This window comes from Micropterus salmoides, unplaced genomic scaffold, assembly GCF_014851395.1.
Source record: "Micropterus salmoides isolate LMB-PRFRI ecotype aquatic unplaced genomic scaffold, ASM1485139v1 Ms_hic_scaffold_3, whole genome shotgun sequence".
NCBI classification, from domain to species: domain Eukaryota; kingdom Metazoa; phylum Chordata; class Actinopteri; order Centrarchiformes; family Centrarchidae; genus Micropterus; species Micropterus salmoides.
Window position 1 is genome coordinate 3,499,097 of NW_024042261.1, and position 22,638 is coordinate 3,521,734.

General features: G+C 42.0%; 1 protein-coding gene across 1 annotated transcript in view; it reads left to right on the forward strand.

The window, feature by feature from the left end:
- The window catches only part of gal3st2 (galactose-3-O-sulfotransferase 2), a 69,029-nt gene that overhangs the window by 9,676 nt on the left and 36,715 nt on the right, over positions 1–22,638 (forward strand). Inside the window, exon 2 of the mRNA XM_038694097.1 lies at positions 15,260–15,364. Coding sequence (XP_038550025.1) covers positions 15,260–15,364 — 105 coding nt within the window. The remainder of the gene's footprint in view (positions 1–15,259; positions 15,365–22,638) is intronic.

Consider the following 22,638-nt stretch of genomic DNA (forward strand, 5'->3'; position numbering starts at 1 on the left):
GTAGGTTGAACGTGAACGAGGGGCTAATCATTTCCAATTTTCTAGGTGGCGCTAGCGAGTCATTTGCCACGCCCATGTGCGAAACTTGTAGAATACGAAATTTTTCACCGGTTCTGACATGTTTGCAAATTTTGGTGAGTTTTCGAGATGTTTAGGCCATGTCATTTGGGCCTACTTTGCAGAAAAAATAAATAATTAAGCTGCAAGCAGCGTTGGGCGGGCCCCCTCGACTTATACGCGCGTCCGCGTGTGCGCCGGCGAGTTGCATATTCTGGAGCTCTGCCGGTGCGGCTGTGAATTTGCTACGCGGTTTGACGCCGCATGAAGGTTTATGTCACTTCCTGTGTCCCCGTGTGAGCTACATAGCACTTCGCCCTATGAATATAATCGTATTGACGTGTAGATGTCTGCGGGTGGAGAGTTATCAAGCACGTAAAGTTTGTTTCAGATGTGAGCATGTACACTGAACAATAATGTACCCAAACAATAAAATAATTCCTTTTATATTTCCCTGCCTTGTTGTTTATGTGTACATACAGAGGAAGAATGTGAGAACAGCACACATTTCATCGTTACTGTGTGTTAGAGCATGGGAGAACATGGATACTTTTAATACAGCCCACACCCTAATACTGTGTAACTATAACAAGTAGAGAACAAAAGAAAAAGATGTTCTTTCTTTACAACTGTCTGCATAGCTTATTCATATTGTGTAATGAATGAAATAAATAGGCCTACTAGCTCCTCTCTACTTTGACATTTAAGATTAGCTGGTTTGATCCACCTTCATACACATGTGACATTACTGTACACTTGAGAAGGTGAGTTGTTTTCTGCTCCAGCCTGCCTAAAAGAAAAGCGTTTTGGGATTAAATGGACTTTATAGCTGCTGCAGTGCAGGATGAACTCAGAAAGACCCATTTCTCACCTTATTATTCTAAATCATGCAACGAAGAAGAAGAAATGCATAATAAATCCTGGGACAAAATCTGTCCACAGCATGTAGTCTGATGAACAAGACTTGTGTTATAGCTGACTTGGGCAGTGAAATGTTTAATTTTTTAATTCATGTGGTCATAGTTGTCCACAACTCAAATCAGAATATGAAGAAATGTTTTATACCACCTCAGAAGGCTTCCTATCAGAAAGTAGGAAGGTATTTCAAATGTACAACTGCAGTACTTAATCTAAGTAAAGTAATTTCCCTGATTTGTGTTACGCATGTAACAGGTTTTATACTTCCTGTGAGTATAACCAATCAATCTTATTTTCATACTGTATATCCGTTGTGTAATTTGATAAATTGTGTTGTATGTGTGCTCGCATCGGTACAAGACACTTCATGCCTCTTCAGAGAAGACTCTGCTGCAACATCTCTGTTGTAAAGAGAGAAACGGACAGAAAAGTCTCTAACTCTGCCTGTCAGCTCGCTCTGCTCCGTTAAAACTGAATTTACCATACAGAATTGAATACGAGTGCACTCCAGATTTAGCTGCAGCAGCTGACCGTGTGCTTCTCCCTATACCGCAGTTCTGTGTCCATGCATGCAGCAAACTGAAAGCACTGTCTGTCGGAGCGTCTACGTGAAAAGAGAAGGAAGACATTGCTGGTATTGTCTTCAGGTTGTTAAACACCTCAGCGCACTGAAGGAAGCCATCTGACTGTGTGAGGGGCAAGATCGTTGATGTCTGCAGGCAGAGTAGGAGCTCTCCTGTCTGACTGGTCCACCAATAGCAGAGAAGATGACCCCTTGAGACCAGCCCCTCCTCATTTGCATAATGAGCAGAAATGCATACAAAATTTAAAAAGACAGGCAGAAATAAATACCATGGGTGAAAATAAATAAGGTAAATAAATACAAAGGAAGAATAAAACAGACAAAAATATTAAACACACACATAAATAAATACATTAAAAAATTAGTAATAAATAAAGTTGAATAAACAAATAAGGTAATTATAACAAAGGTGAATAGTAAAGGCACTAATTAAAATATATACATTTATGTCTCCTTGTATAATTTAATTACTACCTACATTTATTTATTTACTTTATTTTTTGTGTATTTAATTGGATGCTTATTTATTTATTGAGCATTTATTTATTTCTGTATTTATTTCTGACTGTGTCAGGATCGGTCCTCCATAACGGGGTGGGAGAGTTATCAAGCACGTAAAGTTTGGTTCAGATGTGAGCATGTACACTGAAGTTACAACAACTTCCTGTGTCATGGCGAAGACTTGATCTCTGACGCCACGCCACGGACACACCCATTGACGAAAACTCGCAAATAGCACAACTTTTCATCTTCAATGCCTTTAGAAGGCACAGCACAAATTTGAAGTCGGTCGGACTAAATCCCTAGGAGGAGTTCGTTAAAGTACGAAGTGTGTAAATCATCCAAAATTTGACGTAAAATTCAAAATGGCCGACTTCCTGTTGATTTTAGGGCATCGCTCCAAGAGACTTTTTTGTGCGTCTGGACAAGATACACGTACCACAGAAAATTCGTGCACGTAGGTAAACGTGCGGCGGGGGCTGCTTCGTTAAAAGTCACTTCCTGTTGCCAGCAGGTGGCGCTATGACTGTGTGAATGTCAGCATGTACATGTGTTCAGGGCGGGACTCTCATCCTACATGTACAGTTTGGTCCAGATGTGAGCATGTACACTGAAGTTACGACAACTTCCGTGTCATGGCGAAGAGTTGATCTTTGACGCCACGCCACGGACACGCCCATTGACGAAAACTTGCAAATAGCACAACTTTTCATCTTCAATGCCTTTAGAAGGCACAGCACAAATTTGAGGTCGGTCGGACTAAATCCCTAGGAGGAGTTCGTTAAAGTACGAAGTGTGTAAATCATCCAAAATTTGACGTAAAATTCAAAATGGCCGACTTCCTGTTGGGTTTAGGCTATGGCTCCAAGAGACTTTTTGTGCGTCTGGACAAGATACACGTACCACAGAAAATTCGTGCACGTAGGTGAAACGTGCGGCGGGGGCTGCTTCGTTAAAGTCACTTCTGTTGCCAGCAGGTGGCGCTATGACTGTGGGTGAATGTCGGCATGTACATGTGTTCAGGGCGGGACTCTCATCCTACATGTACAGTTTGGTCCGGATGTGAGCATGTACACTGAAGTTACAACAACTTCCTGTTTCATTGCGAATCATCGACGCCACGGACACGCCCATTGACGAAAACGCGCAAATAGCACAACTTTTCATCGTCAATGCCTTTAGAAGGCACAGCAGAAATTTGAGTCGATCCGACTAAATCCCTAGGAGGAGTTCGTTAAAGTACGAAGTATGTAAATCATCCAAAAATGGCCATAAAATTCAAAATGGCCGACTTCCTGTTGACTTTAGGCTATGGGTTCTTGAGGCTTTTTTGTGCGTCTTGATACGATACATGTCCCCAGAAAATTTCGTACATGTAGGTTGAACGTGAACGAGGGGCTAATCATTTCCAATTTTCTAGGTGGCGCTAGCGAGTCATTTTGCCACGCCCATGTGCGAAACTTGTAGAATACGAAATTTTTCACCGGTTCTGACATGTTTGCAAATTTTGGTGAGTTTTCGAGTATGTTTAGGCCATGTCATTTGGGCCTACTTTGCAGAAAAAAAAAAAAAAAAAAAAAAAAATTAAAGCTGCAAGCAGCGTTGGGCGGGCCCTCGCACTAGTAGCGCGTCCGCGCGTGAGCCGGCCGAGTTGCATATTCTGGAGCTCTGCCGGTGCGGCTGTGAATTTCCTACGCGGTTGACGCCGCATGAAGTGCTATATGTCACTTCCTGTGTCCCCTATGTGGAGCTACATAGCACTTGCCGCTATGAATATAAATCGGTATTGACGTGTAGATGTCTGCGGGGTGGGAGAGTTATCAAGCACGTAAAGTTTGTTTCAGATGTGAGCATGTACACTGAACAATAATGTACCCAAACAATAAAATAAATTCCTTTTATATTTCCCTGCCTTGTTGTTTATGTGTACATACAGAGGAAGAATGTGAGAACAGCACACATTTCATCGTTACTGTGTGTTAGAGCATGGGAGAACAGTGATACTTTTAATACAGCCCACACCCCTAATACTGTGTAACTATAACAAGTAGAGAACAGAAGAAAAAGATGTTCTTTCTTTACAACTGTCTGCATAGCTTATTCATATTGTGTAATGAATGAAAATAAATAGGCCTACTAGGCTCCTCTCTACTTTGACATTTAAGATTAGCTTGTTTGATCCACCTTCATACACATGTGACATTACTGTACAACTTGAGAAAGGTGAGTTGTTTTCTGCTCCAGCCTGCCTAAAAGAAAAGCGTTTTGGGATTAAATGGACTTTATTAGCTGCTGCAGTGCAGGATGAACTCAGAATAGACCCATTTCTCACCTTATTATTCTAAATCATGCAACGAAGAAGAAGAAATGCATAAGAAATCCTGGGACAAAATCTGTCCACAAATACTGTACAGCATGTAGTCTGATGAACAGACTTGTGTTATAGCTGACTTGGGCAGTGAAATGTTTTTTTAATTCATGTGGTCATAGTTGTCCACAACTCAAATCAGAATATAAGAAGAAATGTTTTATACCACCTCAAGAAGGCTTCCTATCAGAAAGGTAGGAAGGTATTTCAAATGTACAACTGCAGTACTTAAATCTAAGTAAAGTAATTTCCCTGACATTTTTGTGTTACTTTACTTTTAATAGACCCATGTAAGAGGTTTTATACTTCCTGTGAGTATAATCCAATCAATCTTATTTTCATACTGTATATCCGTTGTGTAATTTGATAAATTGTGTTGTATGTCGTGCTCGCATCTCAGAGAAGACTCTGACTGCAACATGCGTCTTTGTAAAGAGAGAAACAGACAGAAAAAGTCTCTAACTCTGCCTGTCAGCTCGCTCTGCTCCGTTAAAACTGAATTTACCATACAGAATTGAATACGAGTGCACTCCAGATTTAGCTGCAGCCAGCTGACCGTGTGCTTCTCCCTATACCGCAGTTCTGTGTCCATGCATGCAGCAAACTGAAAGCACTGTCTGTCGGTGCTTCTACGTGAAAAGAGAAGGAAGACATTGCTGGTAGTATTGTCTTCAGAGTTGTTAAACACCTCAGCGCACTGAAGGAAGCCATCTGACTGTGTGAGGGGCAAGATCGTTGATGTCTGCAGGCAGAGTAGGAGCTCTCCTGTCTGACTGGTCCACCAATAGCAGAGAAGATGACCCCTTGAGACACAGCCCCTCCTCATTTGCATAATGAGGCAGAAATGCATACAAAAATTTAAGACAGGCAGAAATAAATACCATGGGTGAAAATAAATAAGGTAAATAAATACAAAGGAAGAATAAAACAGACAAAAATATTAAAACACACATAAATAAATACATTAAAAAAATTAGTAATAAATAAAGTTGAATAAACAAATAAGGTAATTATAACAAAGGTGAATAAGTAAAGGCACTAATTAAAATATATACATTTATGTCTCCTTGTATAATTTAATTACTACCTACATTTATTTATTTACTTATTTTTTTGTGTATTTAATTGGATGCTTATTTATTTATTGAGCATTTATTTATTTCTGTATTTATTTCTGACTGTGTCAGGATCGGTCCTCCATAGCGGGGTGGGAGAGTTATCAAGCACGTAAAGTTTGGTTCAGATGTGAGCATGTACACTGAAGTTACAACAACTTCCTGTGTCATGGCGAAGACTTGATCTCTGACGCCACGCCACGGACACACCCATTGACGAAAACTCGCAAATAGCACAACTTTTCATCTTCAATGCCTTTAGAAGGCACAGCACAAATTTGAAGTCGGTCGGACTAAATCCCTAGGAGGAGTTCGTTAAAGTACGAAGTGTGTAAATCATCCAAAATTTGACGTAAAATTCAAAATGGCCGACTTCCTGTTGATTTTAGGGCATCGCTCCAAGAGGCTTTTTTGTGCGTCTGGACAAGATACACGTACCACAGAAAATTCGTGCACGTAGGTAAAACGTGCGGCGGGGGCTGCTTCGTTAAAAGTCACTTCCTGTTGCCAGCAGGTGGCGCTATGACTGTCTGTGAATGTCAGCATGTACATGTGTTCAGGGCGGGACTCTCATCCTACATGTACAGTTTGGTCCAGATGTGAGCATGTACACTGAAGTTACGACAACTTCCGTGTCATGGCGAAGAGCTGATCTTTGACGCCACGCCACGGACACGCCCATTGACGAAAACTTGCAAATAGCACAACTTTTCATCTTCAATGCCTTTAGAAGGCACAGCACAAATTTGAGGTCGGTCGGACTAAATCCCTAGGAGGAGTTCGTTAAAGTACGAAGTGTGTAAATCATCCAAAATTTGACGTAAAATTCAAAATGGCCGACTTCCTGTTGATTTAGGCTGGCTCCAAGAGGCTTTTTTGTGCGTCTGGACAAGATACACGTACCACAGAAAATTCGTGCACGTAGGTAAACGTGCGGCGGGGGCTGCTTCGTTAAAAGTCACTTCCTGTTGCCAGCAGGTGGCGCTATGACTGTGGGTGAATGTCAGCATGTACATGTGTTCAGGGCGGGACTCTCATCCTACATGTACAGTTTGGTCCAGATGTGAGCATGTACACTGAAGTTACGACAACTTCCGTGTCATGGCGAAGAGCTGATCTTTGACGCCACGCCACGGACACGCCCATTGACGAAAACTTGCAAATAGCACAACTTTTCATCTTCAATGCCTTTAGAAGGCACAGCACAAATTTGAGGTCGGTCGGACTAAATCCCTAGGAGGAGTTCGTTAAAGTACGAAGTGTGTAAATCATCCAAAATTTGACGTAAAATTCAAAATGGCCGACTTCCTGTTGATTTTAGGCTATGGCTCCAAGAGGCTTTTTTGTGCGTCTGGACAAGATACACGTACCACAGAAAATTCGTGCACGTAGGTGAAACGTGCGGCGGGGGCTGCTTCGTTAAAGGTCACTTTCTGTTGCCAGCAGGTGGCGCTATGACTGTGGGTGAATGTCGGCATGTACATGTGTTCAGGGCGGGACTCTCATCCTACATGTACAGTTTGGTCCAGATGTGAGCATGTACACTGAAGTTACAACAACTTCCTGTTTCATTGCGAATCATCGACGCCACGGACACGCCCATTGACGAAAACGCGCAAATAGCACAACTTTTCATCGTCAATGCCTTTAGAAGGCACAGCAGAAATTTGACGTCGATCCGACTAAATCCCTAGGAGGAGTTCGTTAAAGTACGAAGTGTGTAAATCATCCAAAAATGGCCATAAAATTCAAAATGGCCGACTTCCTGTTGACTTTAGGCTATGGGTTCTTGAGGCTTTTTTGTGCGTCTTGATACGATACATGTCCCCAGAAAATTTCGTACATGTAGGTTGAACGTGAACGAGGGGCTAATCATTTCCAATTTTCAAGGTGGCGCTAGCGAGTCATTTTGCCACGCCCATGTGCGAAACTTGTAGAATACGAAATTTTTCACCGGTTCTGACATGTTTGCAAATTTTGGTGAGTTTTCGAGTATGTTTAGGCCATGTCATTTGGGCCTACTTTGCAGAAAAAAAAAAAAAAAAAAAAAAAAAAAAAAAAAAAAATAATCCGAGCAGATTCAATAGGGACCTCGCACGGTCGTGCTCGGGCCCTAAAAATAATCCGAGCAATTTCAATACGGACCTCGCACGGTCGTGCTCGGGCCCTAATAAAAATATAATCCGAGCAATTTCAATAGGGACCTCGCACGGTCGTGCTCGGGCCCTAAAAAAGTGAAATGTTTAATTTTTTTAATTCATGTGGTCATAGTTGTCCACAACTCAAATCAGAATATAAGAAGAAATGTTTATACCACCTCAAGAAGGCTTCCTATCAGAAAGGTAGGAAGGTATTTCAAATGTACAACTGCAGTACTTAAATCTAAGTAAAGTAATTTCCCTGACATTTTTGTGTTACTTTACTTTTAATAGATGCATGTAACAGGTTTATACTTCCTGTGAGTATAATCCAATCAATCTTATTTTCATACTGTATATCCGATGTGTAATTAGGGCCCGAGCACGACCGTGCGAGGTCCCTATTGAATCTGCTCGGATTATATATATTTTTTTTTTTTTTTTTTTTTTAGGGCCCGAGCACGACCGTGTGAGGTCCCTATTGAATTTGCTCGGATTATTTTATTTTTTTTTTTTTTTTTTTTTTTTCTTTTTTCTGCAAAGTAGGCTCAACTGACATGGCCTAAACATTCTCGAAAACTCACCAAAATTTGCAAACATGTCAGAACCGGTGAAAAATTTCGTATTCTACAAATTTCGCACATGGGCGTTGCAAAATGACTCGCTAGCGCCACCTAGAAAATTGGAAAAAATTAGCCCCTCGTTCACGTTCAACCTACATCTACGAAATTTTCTGGGGACATGTACCATGTCAAGATGCACAAAAAAGCCTCAAGAACCCATAGCCTAAAGTCAACAGGAAGTCGGCCATTTTGAATTTTATGGCCATTTTTGGATGATTTACATACTTCGTACTTTAACGAACTCCTCCTAGGGATTTAGTCGGATCGACGTCAAATTTCTGCTGCGCTTTCTAAAGGCATTGAAGATGAAAAGTTGTGCTATTTGCGCGTTTTCGTCAATGGGCGTGTCCGTGGCGTCGATGATTCGCAATGAAACAGGAAGTTGTTGTAACTTCAGTGTACATGCTCACATCTGGACCAAACTGTACATGTAGGATGAGAGTCCCGCCCTGAACACATGTACATGCCGACATTCACCCACAGTCATAGCGCCACCTGCTGGCAACAGAAAGTGACCTTTAACGAAGCAGCCCCCGCCGCACGTTTCACCTACGTGCACGAATTTTCTGTGGTACGTGTATCTTGTCCAGACGCACAAAAAAGCCTCTTGGAGCCATAGCCTAAAATCAACAGGAAGTCGGCCATTTTGAATTTTACGTCAAATTTTGGATGATTTACACACTTCGTACTTTAACGAACTCCTCCTAGGGATTTAGTCCGGCCGACCTCAAATTTGTGCTGTGCCTTCTAAAGGCATTGAAGATGAAAAGTTGTGCTATTTGCAAGTTTTCGTCAATGGGCGTGTCCGTGGCGTGGCGTCAAAGATCAACTCTTCGCCATGACACGGAAGTTGTCGTAACTTCAGTGTACATGCTCACATCTGGACCAAACTGTACATGTAGGATGAGAGTCCCGCCCTGAACACATGTACATGCTGACATTCACCCACAGTCATAGCGCCACCTGCTGGCAACAGGAAGTGACTTTTAACGAAGCAGCCCCCGCCGCACGTTTTACCTACGTGCACGAATTTTCTGTGGTACGTGTATCTTGTCCAGACGCACAAAAAAGCCTCTTGGAGCGATGCCCTAAAATCAACAGGAAGTCGGCCATTTTGAATTTTACGTCAAATTTTGGATGATTTACACACTTCGTACTTTAACGAACTCCTCCTAGGGATTTAGTCCGACCGACCTCAAATTTGTGCTGTGCCTTCTAAAGGCATTGAAGATGAAAAGTTGTGCTATTTGCGAGTTTTCGTCAATGGGCGTGTCCGTGGCGTGGCGTCAAAGATCAACTCTTCGCCATGACACGGAAGTTGTTGTAACTTCAGTGTACATGCTCACATCTGCACCAAACTGTACATGTAGGATGAGAGTCCCGCCCTGAACACATGTACATGCTGACATTCACCCACAGTCATAGCGCCACCTGCTGGCAACAGGAAGTGACTTTTAACAAGCAGCCCCCGCCGCACGTTTCACCTACGTGCACGAATTTTCTGTGGTACGTGTATCTTGTCCAGACGCACAAAAAAGCCTCTTGGAGCGATGCCCTAAAATCAACAGGAAGTCGGCCATTTTGAATTTTACGTCAAATTTTGGATGATTTACACACTTCGTACTTTAACGAACTCCTCCTAGGGATTTAGTCCGACCGACTTCAAATTTGTGCTGTGCCTTCTAAAGGCATTGAAGATGAAAAGTTGTGCTATTTGCAAGTTTTCGTCAATGGGGTGTCCGTGGCGTGGCGTCAGAGATCAAGTCTTCGCCATGACACAGGAAGTTGTTGTAACTTCAGTGTACATGCTCACATCTTAACCAAACTTTACGTGCTTGATAACTCTCCCACCCCGTTATGGAGGACCGATCCTGACACAGCCAGAAATAAATACAGAAATAAATAAATGCTCAATAAATAAATAAGCATCCAATTAAATACACAAAAAAATAAAGTAAATAAATAAATGTAGGTAGTAATTAAATTATACAAGGAGACATAAATGTTATATTTTAATTAGTGCCTTTACTTATTCACCTTTGTTATAATTACCTTATTTGTTTATTCAACTTTATTTATTACTAATTTTTTTAATGTATTTATTTATGTGTGTGTTTTAATATTTTTGTCTGTTTTATTCTTCCTTTGTATTTATTTACCTTATTTATTTTCACCCATGGTATTTATTTCTGCCTGTCTTTTTTAAATTTTTGTATGCATTTCTGCCTCATTATGCAAATGAGGAGGGGCTGTGTCTCAAGGGGTCATCTTCTCTGCTATTGGTGGACCAGTCAGACAGGAGAGCTCTACTCTGCCTGCAGACATCAACGATCTTGCCCCTCACACAGTCAGATGGCTTCCTTCAGTGCACTGAGGTGTTTAACAACTCTGAAGACAATACTACCAGCAATGTCTTCCTTCTCTTTTCATGTAGACGCTCCGACAGACAGTGCTTTCAGTTTGCTGCATGCATGGACACAGAACTGCGGTATAGAGAGAAGCACACGGTCAGCTGGCTGCAGCTAAATCTGGAGTGCACTCGTATTCAATTCTGTATGGTAAATTCAGTTTTAACGGAGCAGAGCGAGCTGACAGGCAGAGTTAGAGACTTTTTCTGTCCGTTTCTCTCTTTACAAAGACGCATGTTGCAGTCAGAGTCTTCTCTGAAGAGGGCAATGAAGTCTCAGTAGTACCCGATGCGAGCACCACATACAACACAATTTATCAAATTACACAACGGATATACAGTATGAAAATAAGACTGATTGGATTATACTCACAGGAAGTATAAAACCTGTTACATGCGTAACACTGTAATGTCAGGGAAATTACTTTACTTAGAATTAAGTACTGCAGTTGTACATTTGAAATACCTTCCTAACTTTCTGATAGGAAGACTTCTTGAGGTGGTATAAAACATTTCTTCTTATATTCTGACTTGAGTTGTGGACAACTATGACCACATGAATTAAAAAAATTAAACATTTCACTGCCCAAGTCAGCTATAACACAAGTCTTGTTCATCAGACTACATGCTGTGGACAGATTTTGTCCCAGGATTTATTATGCATTTCTTCTTCTTCGTTGCATGATTTAGAATAATAAGGTGAGAAATGGGTCTGTTCTGAGTTCATCCTGCACTGCAGCAGCTAAAAAGTCCATTTAATCCCAAAAACGCTTTTCTTTTAGGCAGGCTGGAGCAGAAAACAACTCACCTTTCTCAAGTTGTACAGTAATGTCACATGTGTATGAAGGTGGATCAAACCAGCTAATCTTAAATGTCAAAGTAGAGAGGAGCCTAGTAGGCCTATTTATTTTCATTCATTATACAATATGAATAAGCTATGCAGACAGTTGTAAAGAAAGAACATCTTTTTCTTCTGTTCTCTACTTGTTATAGTTACACAGTATTAGGGGTGTGGGCTGTATTAAAAGTATCCACAGTTCTCACATGCTCTAACACACAGTAACGATGAAATGTGTGCTGTTCTCACATTCTTCCTCTGTATCTACACATAAACAACAAGGCAGGGAAATATAAAAGGAATTTATTTTATTGTTTGGGTACATTATTGTTCAGTGTACATGCTCACATCTGAAACAAACTTTACGTGCTTGATAACTCTCCCACCCCGCAGACATCTACACACCAATACCGATTTATATTCATAGCGGCAAGTGCTATGTAGCTCCACATAGGGGACACAGGAAGTGACATATAGCACCTTCATGCGGCGTCGGAACCGCGTAGGAAATTCACAGCCGCACCGGCAGAGCTCCAGAATGTGCAACTCGGCCGGCTCACGCGCGGACGCGCTACAAGTGCGAGGGCCCGCCCAACGCTGCTTGCAGCTTTAATTAGGGCCCGAGCACGACCGTGCGAGGTCCCTATTGAATCTGCTCGGATTATTATTTTTAGGGCCCGAGCACGACCGTGCGAGGTCCCTATTGAAATTGCTCGGATTCTTTTTTTTTTTTATTTTATTTTTTTTTTTCTGCAAAGTAGGCCCAAATGACATGGCCTAAACATACTTGAAAACTCACCAAAATTTGCAAACATGTCAGAACCGGTGAAAAATTTCGTATTCTACAAGTTTCGCACATGGGCGTGGCAAAATGACTCGCTAGCGCCACCTTGAAAATTGGAAATGATTAGCCCCTCGTTCACGTTCAACCTACATGTACGAAATTTTCTGGGGACATGTATCGTATCAAGACGCACAAAAAAGCCTCAAGAACCCATAGCCTAAAGTCAACAGGAAGTCGGCCATTTTGAATTTTATGGCCATTTTTGGATGATTTACACACTTCGTACTTTAACGAACTCCTCCTAGGGATTTAGTCGGATCGACGTCAAATTTCTGCTGTGCCTTCTAAAGGCATTGACGATGAAAAGTTGTGCTATTTGCGAGTTTTCGTCAATGGGCGTGTCCGTGGCGTCGATGATTCGCAATGAAACAGGAAGTTGTTGTAACTTCAGTGTACATGCTCACATCTGGACCAAACTGTACATGTAGGATGAGAGTCCCGCCCTGAACACATGTACATGCTGACATTCACAGACAGTCATAGCGCCACCTGCTGGCAACAGGAAGTGACTTTTAACGAAGCAGCCCCCGCCGCACGTTTTACCTACGTGCACGAATTTTCTGTGGTACGTGTATCTTGTCCAGACGCACAAAAAAGCCTCTTGGAGCGATGCCCTAAAATCAACAGGAAGTCGGCCATTTTGAATTTTACGTCAAATTTTGGATGATTTACACACTTCGTACTTTAACGAACTCCTCCTAGGGATTTAGTCCGACCGACTTCAAATTTGTGCTGTGCCTTCTAAAGGCATTGAAGATGAAAAGTTGTGCTATTTGCGAGTTTTCGTCAATGGGTGTGTCCGTGGCGTGGCGTCAGAGATCAAGTCTTCGCCATGACACAGGAAGTTTTTGTAACTTCAGTGTACATGCTCACATCTGAACCAAACTTTACGTGCTTGATAACTCTCCCACCCCGCTATGGAGGACCGATCCTGACACAGTCAGAAATAAATACAGAAATAAATAAATGCTCAATAAATAAATAAGCATCCAATTAAATACACAAAAAAATTAAGTAAATAAATAAATGTAGGTAGTAATTAAATTATACAAGGAGACATAAATGTATATATTTTAATTAGTGCCTTTACTTATTCACCTTTGTTATAATTACCTTATTTGTTTATTCAACTTTATTTATTACTAATTTTTTTAATGTATTTATTTATGTGTGTGTTTTAATATTTTTGTCTGTTTTATTCTTCCTTTGTATTTATTTACCTTATTTATTTTTACCCATGGTATTTATTTCTGCCTGTCTTAAATTTTTGTATGCATTTCTGCCTCATTATGCAAATGAGGAGGGGCTGTGTCTCAAGGGGTCATATTCTCTGCTATTGGTGGACCAGCCAGACAGGAGAGCTCCTACTCTGCCTGCAGACATCAACGATCTTGCCCCTCACACAGTCAGATGGCTTCCTTCAGTGCGCTGAGGTGTTTAACAACTCTGAAGACAATACTACCAGCAATGTCTTCCTTCTCTTTTCACGTAGACGCTCCGACAGACAGTGCTTTCAGTTTGCTGCATGCATGGACACAGAACTGCGGTACAGCACACAGTAACGATGAAATGTGTGCTGTTCTCACATTCTTCCTCTGTATGTACACATAAACAACAAGGCAGGGAAATATAAAAGGAATTTATTTTATTGTTTGGGTACATTATTGTTCAGTGTACATGTTCACATCTGAAACAAACTTTACGTGCTTGATAACTCTCCCACCCCACAGACATCTACACGCCAACACCGATTTATATTCATAGCGGCAAGTGCTATGTAGCTCCACATAGGGGACACAGGAAGTGACATATAGCACCTTCATGCGGCGACATAACCGCGTAGCAAATTCACAGCCGCACCGGCAGAGCTCCAGAATATGCAACTCGGCCGGCTCACACGCGGACGCGCTTATAAGTGCGAGGGCCCGCCCAACGCTGCTTGCAGCTTTAATTTGATAAATTGTGTTGTATGTCGTGCTCGCGTCTCAGAGAAGACTCTGACTGCAACATGTGTCTTTGTAAAGAGAGAAATGGACAGAAAAAGTCTCTAACTCTGCCTGTCAGCTCGCTCTGCTCCGTTAAAACTGAATTTACCATACAGAATTGAATACGAGTGCACTCCAGATTTAGCTACAGCCAGCTGACCGTGTGCTTCTCCCTATACCGCAGTTCTGTGTCCATGCATGCAGCAAACTGAAGCACTGTCTGTCGGAGCGTCTACGTGAAAAGAGAAGGAAGACATTGCTGGTAGTGTCTTCAGAGTTGTTAAACACCTCAGCGCACTGAAGGAAGCCATCTGACTGTGTGAGGGGCAAGATCGTTGATGTCTGCAGGCAGAGTAGGAGCTCTCCTGTCTGACTGGTCCACCAATAGCAGAGAAGATGACCCCTTGAGACACAGCCCCTCCTCATTTGCATAATGAGGCAGAAATGCATACAAAAATTTAAAAAAGACAGGCAGAAATAAATACCATGGGTGAAAATAAATAAGGTAAATAAATACAAAGGAAGAATAAAACAGACAAAAATATTAAAACACACACATAAATAAATACATTAAAAAAATTAGTAATAAATAAAGTTGAATAAACAAATAAGGTAATTATAACAAAGGTGAATAAGTAAAGGCACTAATTAAAATATATACATTTATGTCTCCTTGTATAATTTAATTACTACCTACATTTATTTATTTACTTTATTTTTTTGTGTATTTAATTGGATGCTTATTTATTTATTGAGCATTTATTTATTTCTGTATTTATTTCTGACTGTGTCAGGATCGGTCCTCCATAGCGGGGTGGGAGAGTTATCAAGCACAAGCACAAGTACAGACCATTTACTATTTACCATTTGTGCCCCCTGCAGGTGTGTGAGGAGAGGGCTGTGCAGCAGGCGTCACTCTCTATGGATATTACTCATCCTGCTTGTGGTCTGTATTGCCATTCAAACATTTGTCGCCCACCAGGCAAGGTAAAGTCACACTCACAACACTGAACTCTCCAAGTTCTGGGCAAACAATAAACGTTTGACCAAAATCAAGTTGACTAAATAATATTGATTTTCAATTTGTATCAATGTAAATTTGTCACTTTCCATACAGAATACCAGAAGACCCAAATACCACTATTATTAAAAGAAAGGAGATGTTGCTGGACGAGAAAATACTTATAATAATGATGATGTATTGTGATGCGAAGTAGTACTTAATCCATCAGTGCTCTCTGCTCAGTGTTTTTTTGCATGACTGCTGCCACACTGCTCACCTGAATGTTATGATGTAGCTTGCTGCTAGTGCTGCACCTCCATTCTGCACCCACCTCAGGCTCTGATGCCCTTGTTGATTTCCCCTCGGCACTTACCCTCGGGAGAATCCCCCCTGCCATCCAAATGTCGATCCATTTGTCACTTGAGGTGTATTTCAGAATCAGAATCAGGTTTATTGCCAGGTATGTGTACACATACGAGGAATTTGACTCTGGATTGTACAATGCTCACGACATGCTTATTTATACAATAATACAGTACAATACTACAGTAATAAAATCAAACACAGGCTACAGTATAGAGAACACATATATACACACTATAAACAAAACAAAATAGACAAATTGAGACAATAGTGCAAAAGTGCAATGAGCAGAGTGCAAAGGATACAGGAGTAAATTATTATTACCATTATTATCCAACGAAGGTTAACATCAAGGGCAACTAGACTTGGTTGAAGATACTGGAAGACGTTTCGTCCCTCATCCAAAGGACTTCTTCAGTTCTGACTGACTGGCAGGGAAACTCAGCTATTTAACCTCAGTGGGGTCGTTGACCCGGGTCATCGATACCGCTGGTTCGTTAGTGTTCCTTGTTGCTGTGACGACAGTCGTTACAGTCGTTAAGGCTACCTGTGGCCAAGACTGAACAACCATCGTTGGTATCTTCACCTGAGGCCAATAGGTTACGTTTGTTGAGTTTCCTGGGAAGTGATGAAAGGACAGCATTGTAAGTGGGGGATAAGTGGTGGCATAGACCCCCTCCCCTGTTCAATGACGGCTTCTCAACCCTGGTGTAGATGCTTCCTTGACACCTCTTTCAAACCATCCATCTTCTCGGTCTAAAATGTGCACCTGGTGGTCCTCAAACGAGTGTCCTCTGTCCTTCAGATGTAAGAAGACTGCAGAGTCTTGACCTGAGGAGTTGGCCCTTCTGTGTTGAGCCATGCGTTTGTGTAGTGGTTGTTTAGTCTCCCCAATATACAGGTCTGTGCATTCCTCACTGCATTGGACCGCACACACTAGATTGCTTTTCTTGTGTTTGGGTGTGCGGTCTTTGGGGTGTACCAGCATCTGTCTTAGTGTGTTCTTGGGTTTAAAAAACACAGGGATGTTATGTTTGTTGAAAATACTCCTGAGTTTCTCTGATACTCCAGACACGTATGGAATCACAATGTTGTTGCGTTTGACCTTCTTTTCCTCCTCCCCTGTAGTTTTGTTCTTCTTGGATCTTGTGGCTGTTTTCACAAAGGTTCAGTCTTGGCCACAGGTAGCCTTAACGACCGTAACGACTGTCGTCATAGCAACAAGGAACACTAACGAACCAGCGGTATCGATGACCCGGGCCAACGACCCCACTGAGGTTAAATAGCTGAGTTTCCCTGCCAGTCAGTCAGAACTGAAGAAGTCCTTTGGGTGAGGGATGAAACGTCTTCCAGTATCTTCAACCAAGTCCAGTTGCCCTTGATGTTAACCTTCGTTGGATAACTATGACCTGGATGACTGAGAATCTTCATAGACATATTACCATTATTGTTATTATTCATGTCGGAGGCAGTTATAGACAGGTGCACATGCACATACAAGCTTAGATGTACACAGTTTAATGGAGCATAGTGCAAAGGATGCTGGAATAAATAAGTATTATGTGCAGGTGTTATGTACATGCGGTAGGTGGATTTGGTATACAGTATATACAATATACAATATGAACTGTAAGAACAGCTCTGAAAATAGAGAATGATGAATAAATGATAAGTGGTAGCCAGTAAACAGGTGGCTGATTAGAGACAGAGTCACTGGGTTATTGCACCCGATTTTTTCCTGACACTCTAAGTCAGAGTCAGCTGTTCATCAGAGTGATGGCTTGTGGAAAGAAACTGTTCCTGAGTCTGTTGGTTTTGGCGTAAAGTGCTCCAGAGGGGAGAAGTTGGAACAGGTTGTGTCTGGGGTGAGATGGATCTGCAGTGATGTTTCCTGCCCGTTTCCTGACTCTGCAGTGTTGGGGGATGGTCTCCTGTAGTTAGTGTCTGCAGGCCTCTCCACACTGACACCGGGTCTCTGGCTGTGAAGCTGTTTTCTAGCTTTTCAGCGTAACACCACCACCTAGTCAGAGTGTTCCTGGCCTGGTTGTACAGGTCTCTGTCCCCACTTCTGAAGGCCTCCTCCTTGGTCTGACAAAGCTGCCTGAGTTTCGCTGTGAACCAGGGTTTTTGGTTGTTGTATGTGCAGAAGGTTTTAGTCTGCACACACATGTCCTCACAAAAACTGATGTAAGATGTCACAGTGTCAGTTCGTCCAGGTCAGTGGCTGCAGCTTCAGAAACACTCCAGTCAGTGCAGTCAAAGCAGGCCTGTAAATCGAGCTTTGACTCATTGGTACATCATTTCACACTCTTAACAACAGGTTTAGCAGATTTCAGTCGCCGCCTGTAAGTTGGGATAAGATGAACCAGACAGTGATCAGAGAGTCCTAAGGCTGCACGGGGAACAGAGCGATAGGCGTCCTTTAGTGTAGTGTAGCAGTGGTCTAGTGTGTTAGTGTCCCTTGTGGGACACTTAATATGCTGTCTGTACTTTGGTTCATGTTCATGGTAAGTTTATGGCTGAGGTTTGCTCTGTTGAAGTCCCCGAGAACAATGAGCAGGGAGTCTGGATGTTTTTTCTCCACGTTGGTTATCTGGTCAGCCAGGTGTAGTAACGCCTCACTAACACAGGCCTGAGGTGGAATGTAAACTGCGTCCAGGACAAATGAGGAAAACTCCCACGGTGAATAAAAAGGTTTACAGTTTATGAATAATGAATGAATAGAGTGAAGGCTGCATATTTTCTTCAACACTGTGACATCTGTGCACCAACCTTCGTTTATGTAGAGACAGAGTCCGCCTCCCCTTGTTTTTCTGGGAAAGTTCCAGGTTCGATAAGGAGTGATGGAATAGTGTGAGCAGTTGAAAGTCTGATGTTTAAGAGCTCTTCTCTGGTAAATGTTACCAGAGAAGGATGGCAGAAAACAGAGTTAATAAACAAAAACACAAAAAGCACTACGGAGCGTAATCCAGAGGCTGCCATCCTCTGCTGCGCCATCACCCCCAATGCACTGTATTTGGTCCATGAAAATACATTCATGGTTAGGTGGCAGTAATAAAACTCCTGTTGCCTAGTTAGTTTCTTATGAAAAATAAATTGATAGCTTGATATTGTACAGAAAAATGTCATCATCATAATAATAACACATTTTATTTGGGAGACGCCTTTTAGGACACTCAAGGACATCTTACATGCAAGGTATTAAAAAGGTGCAATTAAATAAGGTGCATAATTCAAACAGTGCAAGTTTTAAAAAGTCTAAAATAAGAGGACGAAACAAATACACAAGACACGGATAAAGACAATGGGCTCCACGGAAAAGATGTGTTTTTGTGAAAAAAGAGTCTGCCTGTCGAATATGAGGGGGTAGTGTGTGTGGGTGCCGAGCAGCTAAAGGCTTGGGCTCCCATGGTAGAGAGGCAGAATGGAGGGTGACAAGGAGACCAGCAGTGGAGGACCGGAGGGAGCGGGAGGGGGCATAAACTGGGAGGAGGTCAGAGAGGTAGGTAGGTGCCAGGTTATGGAGGGCTTTAAATGTGAGGAGTAGGGTCAAACACTAATCCGCTATCGCACAGGGAGCCAGTTAGGTTTGATAAGAGTAGGTATGATATGTTACCATGATTTAGTGAAGCTCAGGATTCTTGCTGCTGAGTTTGGTGGGGATACCAGTAAGAAGAGTGTTGCAGTAGTCTAGACGGTATGTGACAAAGGCATGAATGAGAGTTTCAGTGCTGGAGTGTGAGAGAGAGGGTCAGAGTCTTGAGATAAGGCAGTCCGGGTGTTGGTTTTTATGTGGGATTCAAAGAAAAGGGTTATCCAGGGTGACACCGAGGCTTTTTACTTTGGATCACAGAGTGACCGGTAAACCATCAATATTGATAATTGAGTTTTTTGTTTGGAGAGGGTGGATTTGGAGCCAATTAGAATTATCTCTGTCTTGTTGCTATTAGGTTGGAGGAGGTCAGTGGTGGAAGAAGTACTCAATTTTCCTACTTAAGTAAAAGTACAGATACCACATGAAAAATGTTCCTCAAGTAAAATTAAAAGTCATCCAGTATAAACCTACTCAAGTAAAAGTAAAAAAGTACCTGGTTTTAAAAATACTTAATAATACGTAATAATACGTAATCAAAAGTAAAAGTACTACACATCAAAATATATTGAGCTTACAAAACGCTATGTATCTGTTTAAATTCACTCAAGACAGCTTTGAATACAGTATTATAATATATAGTGAATCACAATAAGGAAAACTGATTCGCAAGAGGACAAGTGGATATTTCCTATATGTGGGGAGGATAAGTCTGCGTTATTGCTCTGCTGTTGTGGCAGTATCCCCTTCAGACCGTCTGACAGACACAGAACCCGGTTTGGGACTTTGGGTATGTTAAGATGAAACAAGGAGGCGGAAAACAAAACTAACTTCTCAATTCACAATATCACCAAAAACCCACACATGTTAACTTCAGCACCTCTCATAAAGTGCAGCTCACAGTCCCAAACAGAGCAAAGTTGGCTTCAGTTTTCAGATTTTTATATTGCAAAACTCTATCAACTACGTTACCACTCGGTCACAAACTGGCTGTGCAAAAACAGAGCTACTGCACAGTCACACCTGACACCACAATGTTCTCACTGCAATCCTCTCTTTAACAAGCCTGAATGGAAACCTGTTCTAGAAAAATCCAGTGCTGCACAGACCTCTGCACGCTAACTCAGACCTCATGAAGTCTGTGAGGACTGGGGGCCAATCTGCAGGGTCATTGTGTCATGTGCTGGTACTGGCTGAGGCTGGATGTGGATCAGCTGTGCTTGTATTGGCTGATGATCCAGCATCTATTCTACTGACAGACTAAAGCATAGCCCCTGTAAATCAGCGCCATCAGGCCCATTCAAACTGGCTCCCCCAAGTTTTCCTTCAATTCCTTTTTTGAATATAAAATACTATTTATAAAATGACTGGGCTGAATATGTGATGCTTATTATTTCCTGAGATATGTGCATCCATATTGCCCAGTCTGTCCCACTAATCAGCTTTTTAATAGTCAATGTGAACCCGCATAACAGTGGAAATTGATGTCGTAATCTCGCATGATCACCCCAGGGGTAGGAGGTCGATGATGAAGAGGAGTGGACCCAGCACTAACCCCTGGGGGACACCCTGGGTTACAGTCGCACACTGTGATTTGTGATTCTTGAGTTGGACAAACTGTTGGTAGGAGGAGAACCAGGAAAGTGCAACACCCGTGACACCAACACCTGCTAACCGTTCATGGAGGAGATGGGAGATTGTGCCACGTGTTCACACACAACACAATAACGCGAATAAACAACACGCAATTACTACAGCTGTATGAATAAAATAAACATTTTGCTGTGATTATTTGCAATAAACAGATCAAACTGATGCCGATCAAACTGATGCCGAAATAACTACAACATGATGCAGATTTGATAAACATATGAATTCATGGTTTGTCAGGTCTGTCAGCAACACAGCAGAACAACAACTTTTAAAATGTTTGTTTTCTGAATGGAGTTCAGATCGATCAGGGCTATGCTATGCTAACTTGTTCACAGTAAAGTACAACGATAGCTGGAATAAAGGAACAGACACATATTTTCTGAACTCAGTTCAACTTCCTTGCATACGTTTCTCCAAGCAATGTCCAGTTTTGTCTGGTTTTTAATTAAATATGAAGTTGTAGTATCACTTAGCTCTGTGTGAACACTGATGCTAACAACAACAGTGGAACTGGAAATGCTGCTGAGAAGCGTGAGTGAAGATAAATCAACACTGTAATCCCCAAAACTAAGGTAAGAAGTTAATTTAATAAAAACAGTTTACTTCAAGCTCCCCCCTCCTCCAGCAGCTCTCGGCCACCAGCGTTTCATTCCACTTCGAACTCTTTGCATTGACTTTGTATGTAAACGCGGCACCCCCAATGCTTGCTTCGCTTTTGATCTGAAAGCACCATAAGAGTATGTTGATGGTTAGTAGGCCAGAGTCAGCTGCAAGGAGTAGATCGCTGGTGATTTTGACTAGGGCTGTTTCAGTGCTGTGGTTGGATCGCAAAACGGACTGAAATGGTTCATGGAGGTTATTAGAGTTGAGATGGTTTTGTAGTTGAGTGGCCACTACCATCTCCAATGTTTTGTAAAGGAAGGGAAGGTTGGAGATGGGTGTGTAATTGTTAAGGTCATCAGTGTCAGCAGTAGTTTTTTTCATAATGGGGGTCACAGCAGCAATGTGTAGCAATTGTCAATCAAGCTTCTGAGATCATCAGGGTTTAGGTTTTTTTTATTTCTGAAAGTGATGTTACGTTTAATTTGGAAAGGGGGACAGGGATGTCAAACAAAACAGGTTTGTTATCAGAAATAAGAGGTTTAGAGCCAGTGAGCTTCAGATTAATTGCCATAAATTCAAATGAAGAGTATTGTGGTAAATTGACCGGTTTAGCTTTGAGCTCCTCATGATAGAGTAGAGCAACGCCACCCCCTCGTCCAGTAATGCGAGGTTGGCTAATGTATGTGTAGCCAGAATTGATTGATTTAGATGGAAAAACTAATTTGGCTGTTGCCAAGTTTCTGTGAGACACATTATGTCCAGTTTATTGCCTGTGATGACACAGACAGTGGGGGGGGGGGGGGGGGGCTGTGTGTTATGACTGTGCAACTCCTCAACTGAGTCTTTCAGCGAGGAGCTGATGTTGAAGACAAGGAAAAGGATAAACCACCAGAGAAACACATGGATCCACAAGCTGGACAGGTAGACTGAGAGCCGGCGTCGCACAGGCAGTAGTGAAGGTGCACCAGATCTTTTTGCGGTCAGAGTCAGACTCCCAGCAGGCTGATAGCTTACAGACCTTTCAGGGAGAGAACACCACAGCAAAGA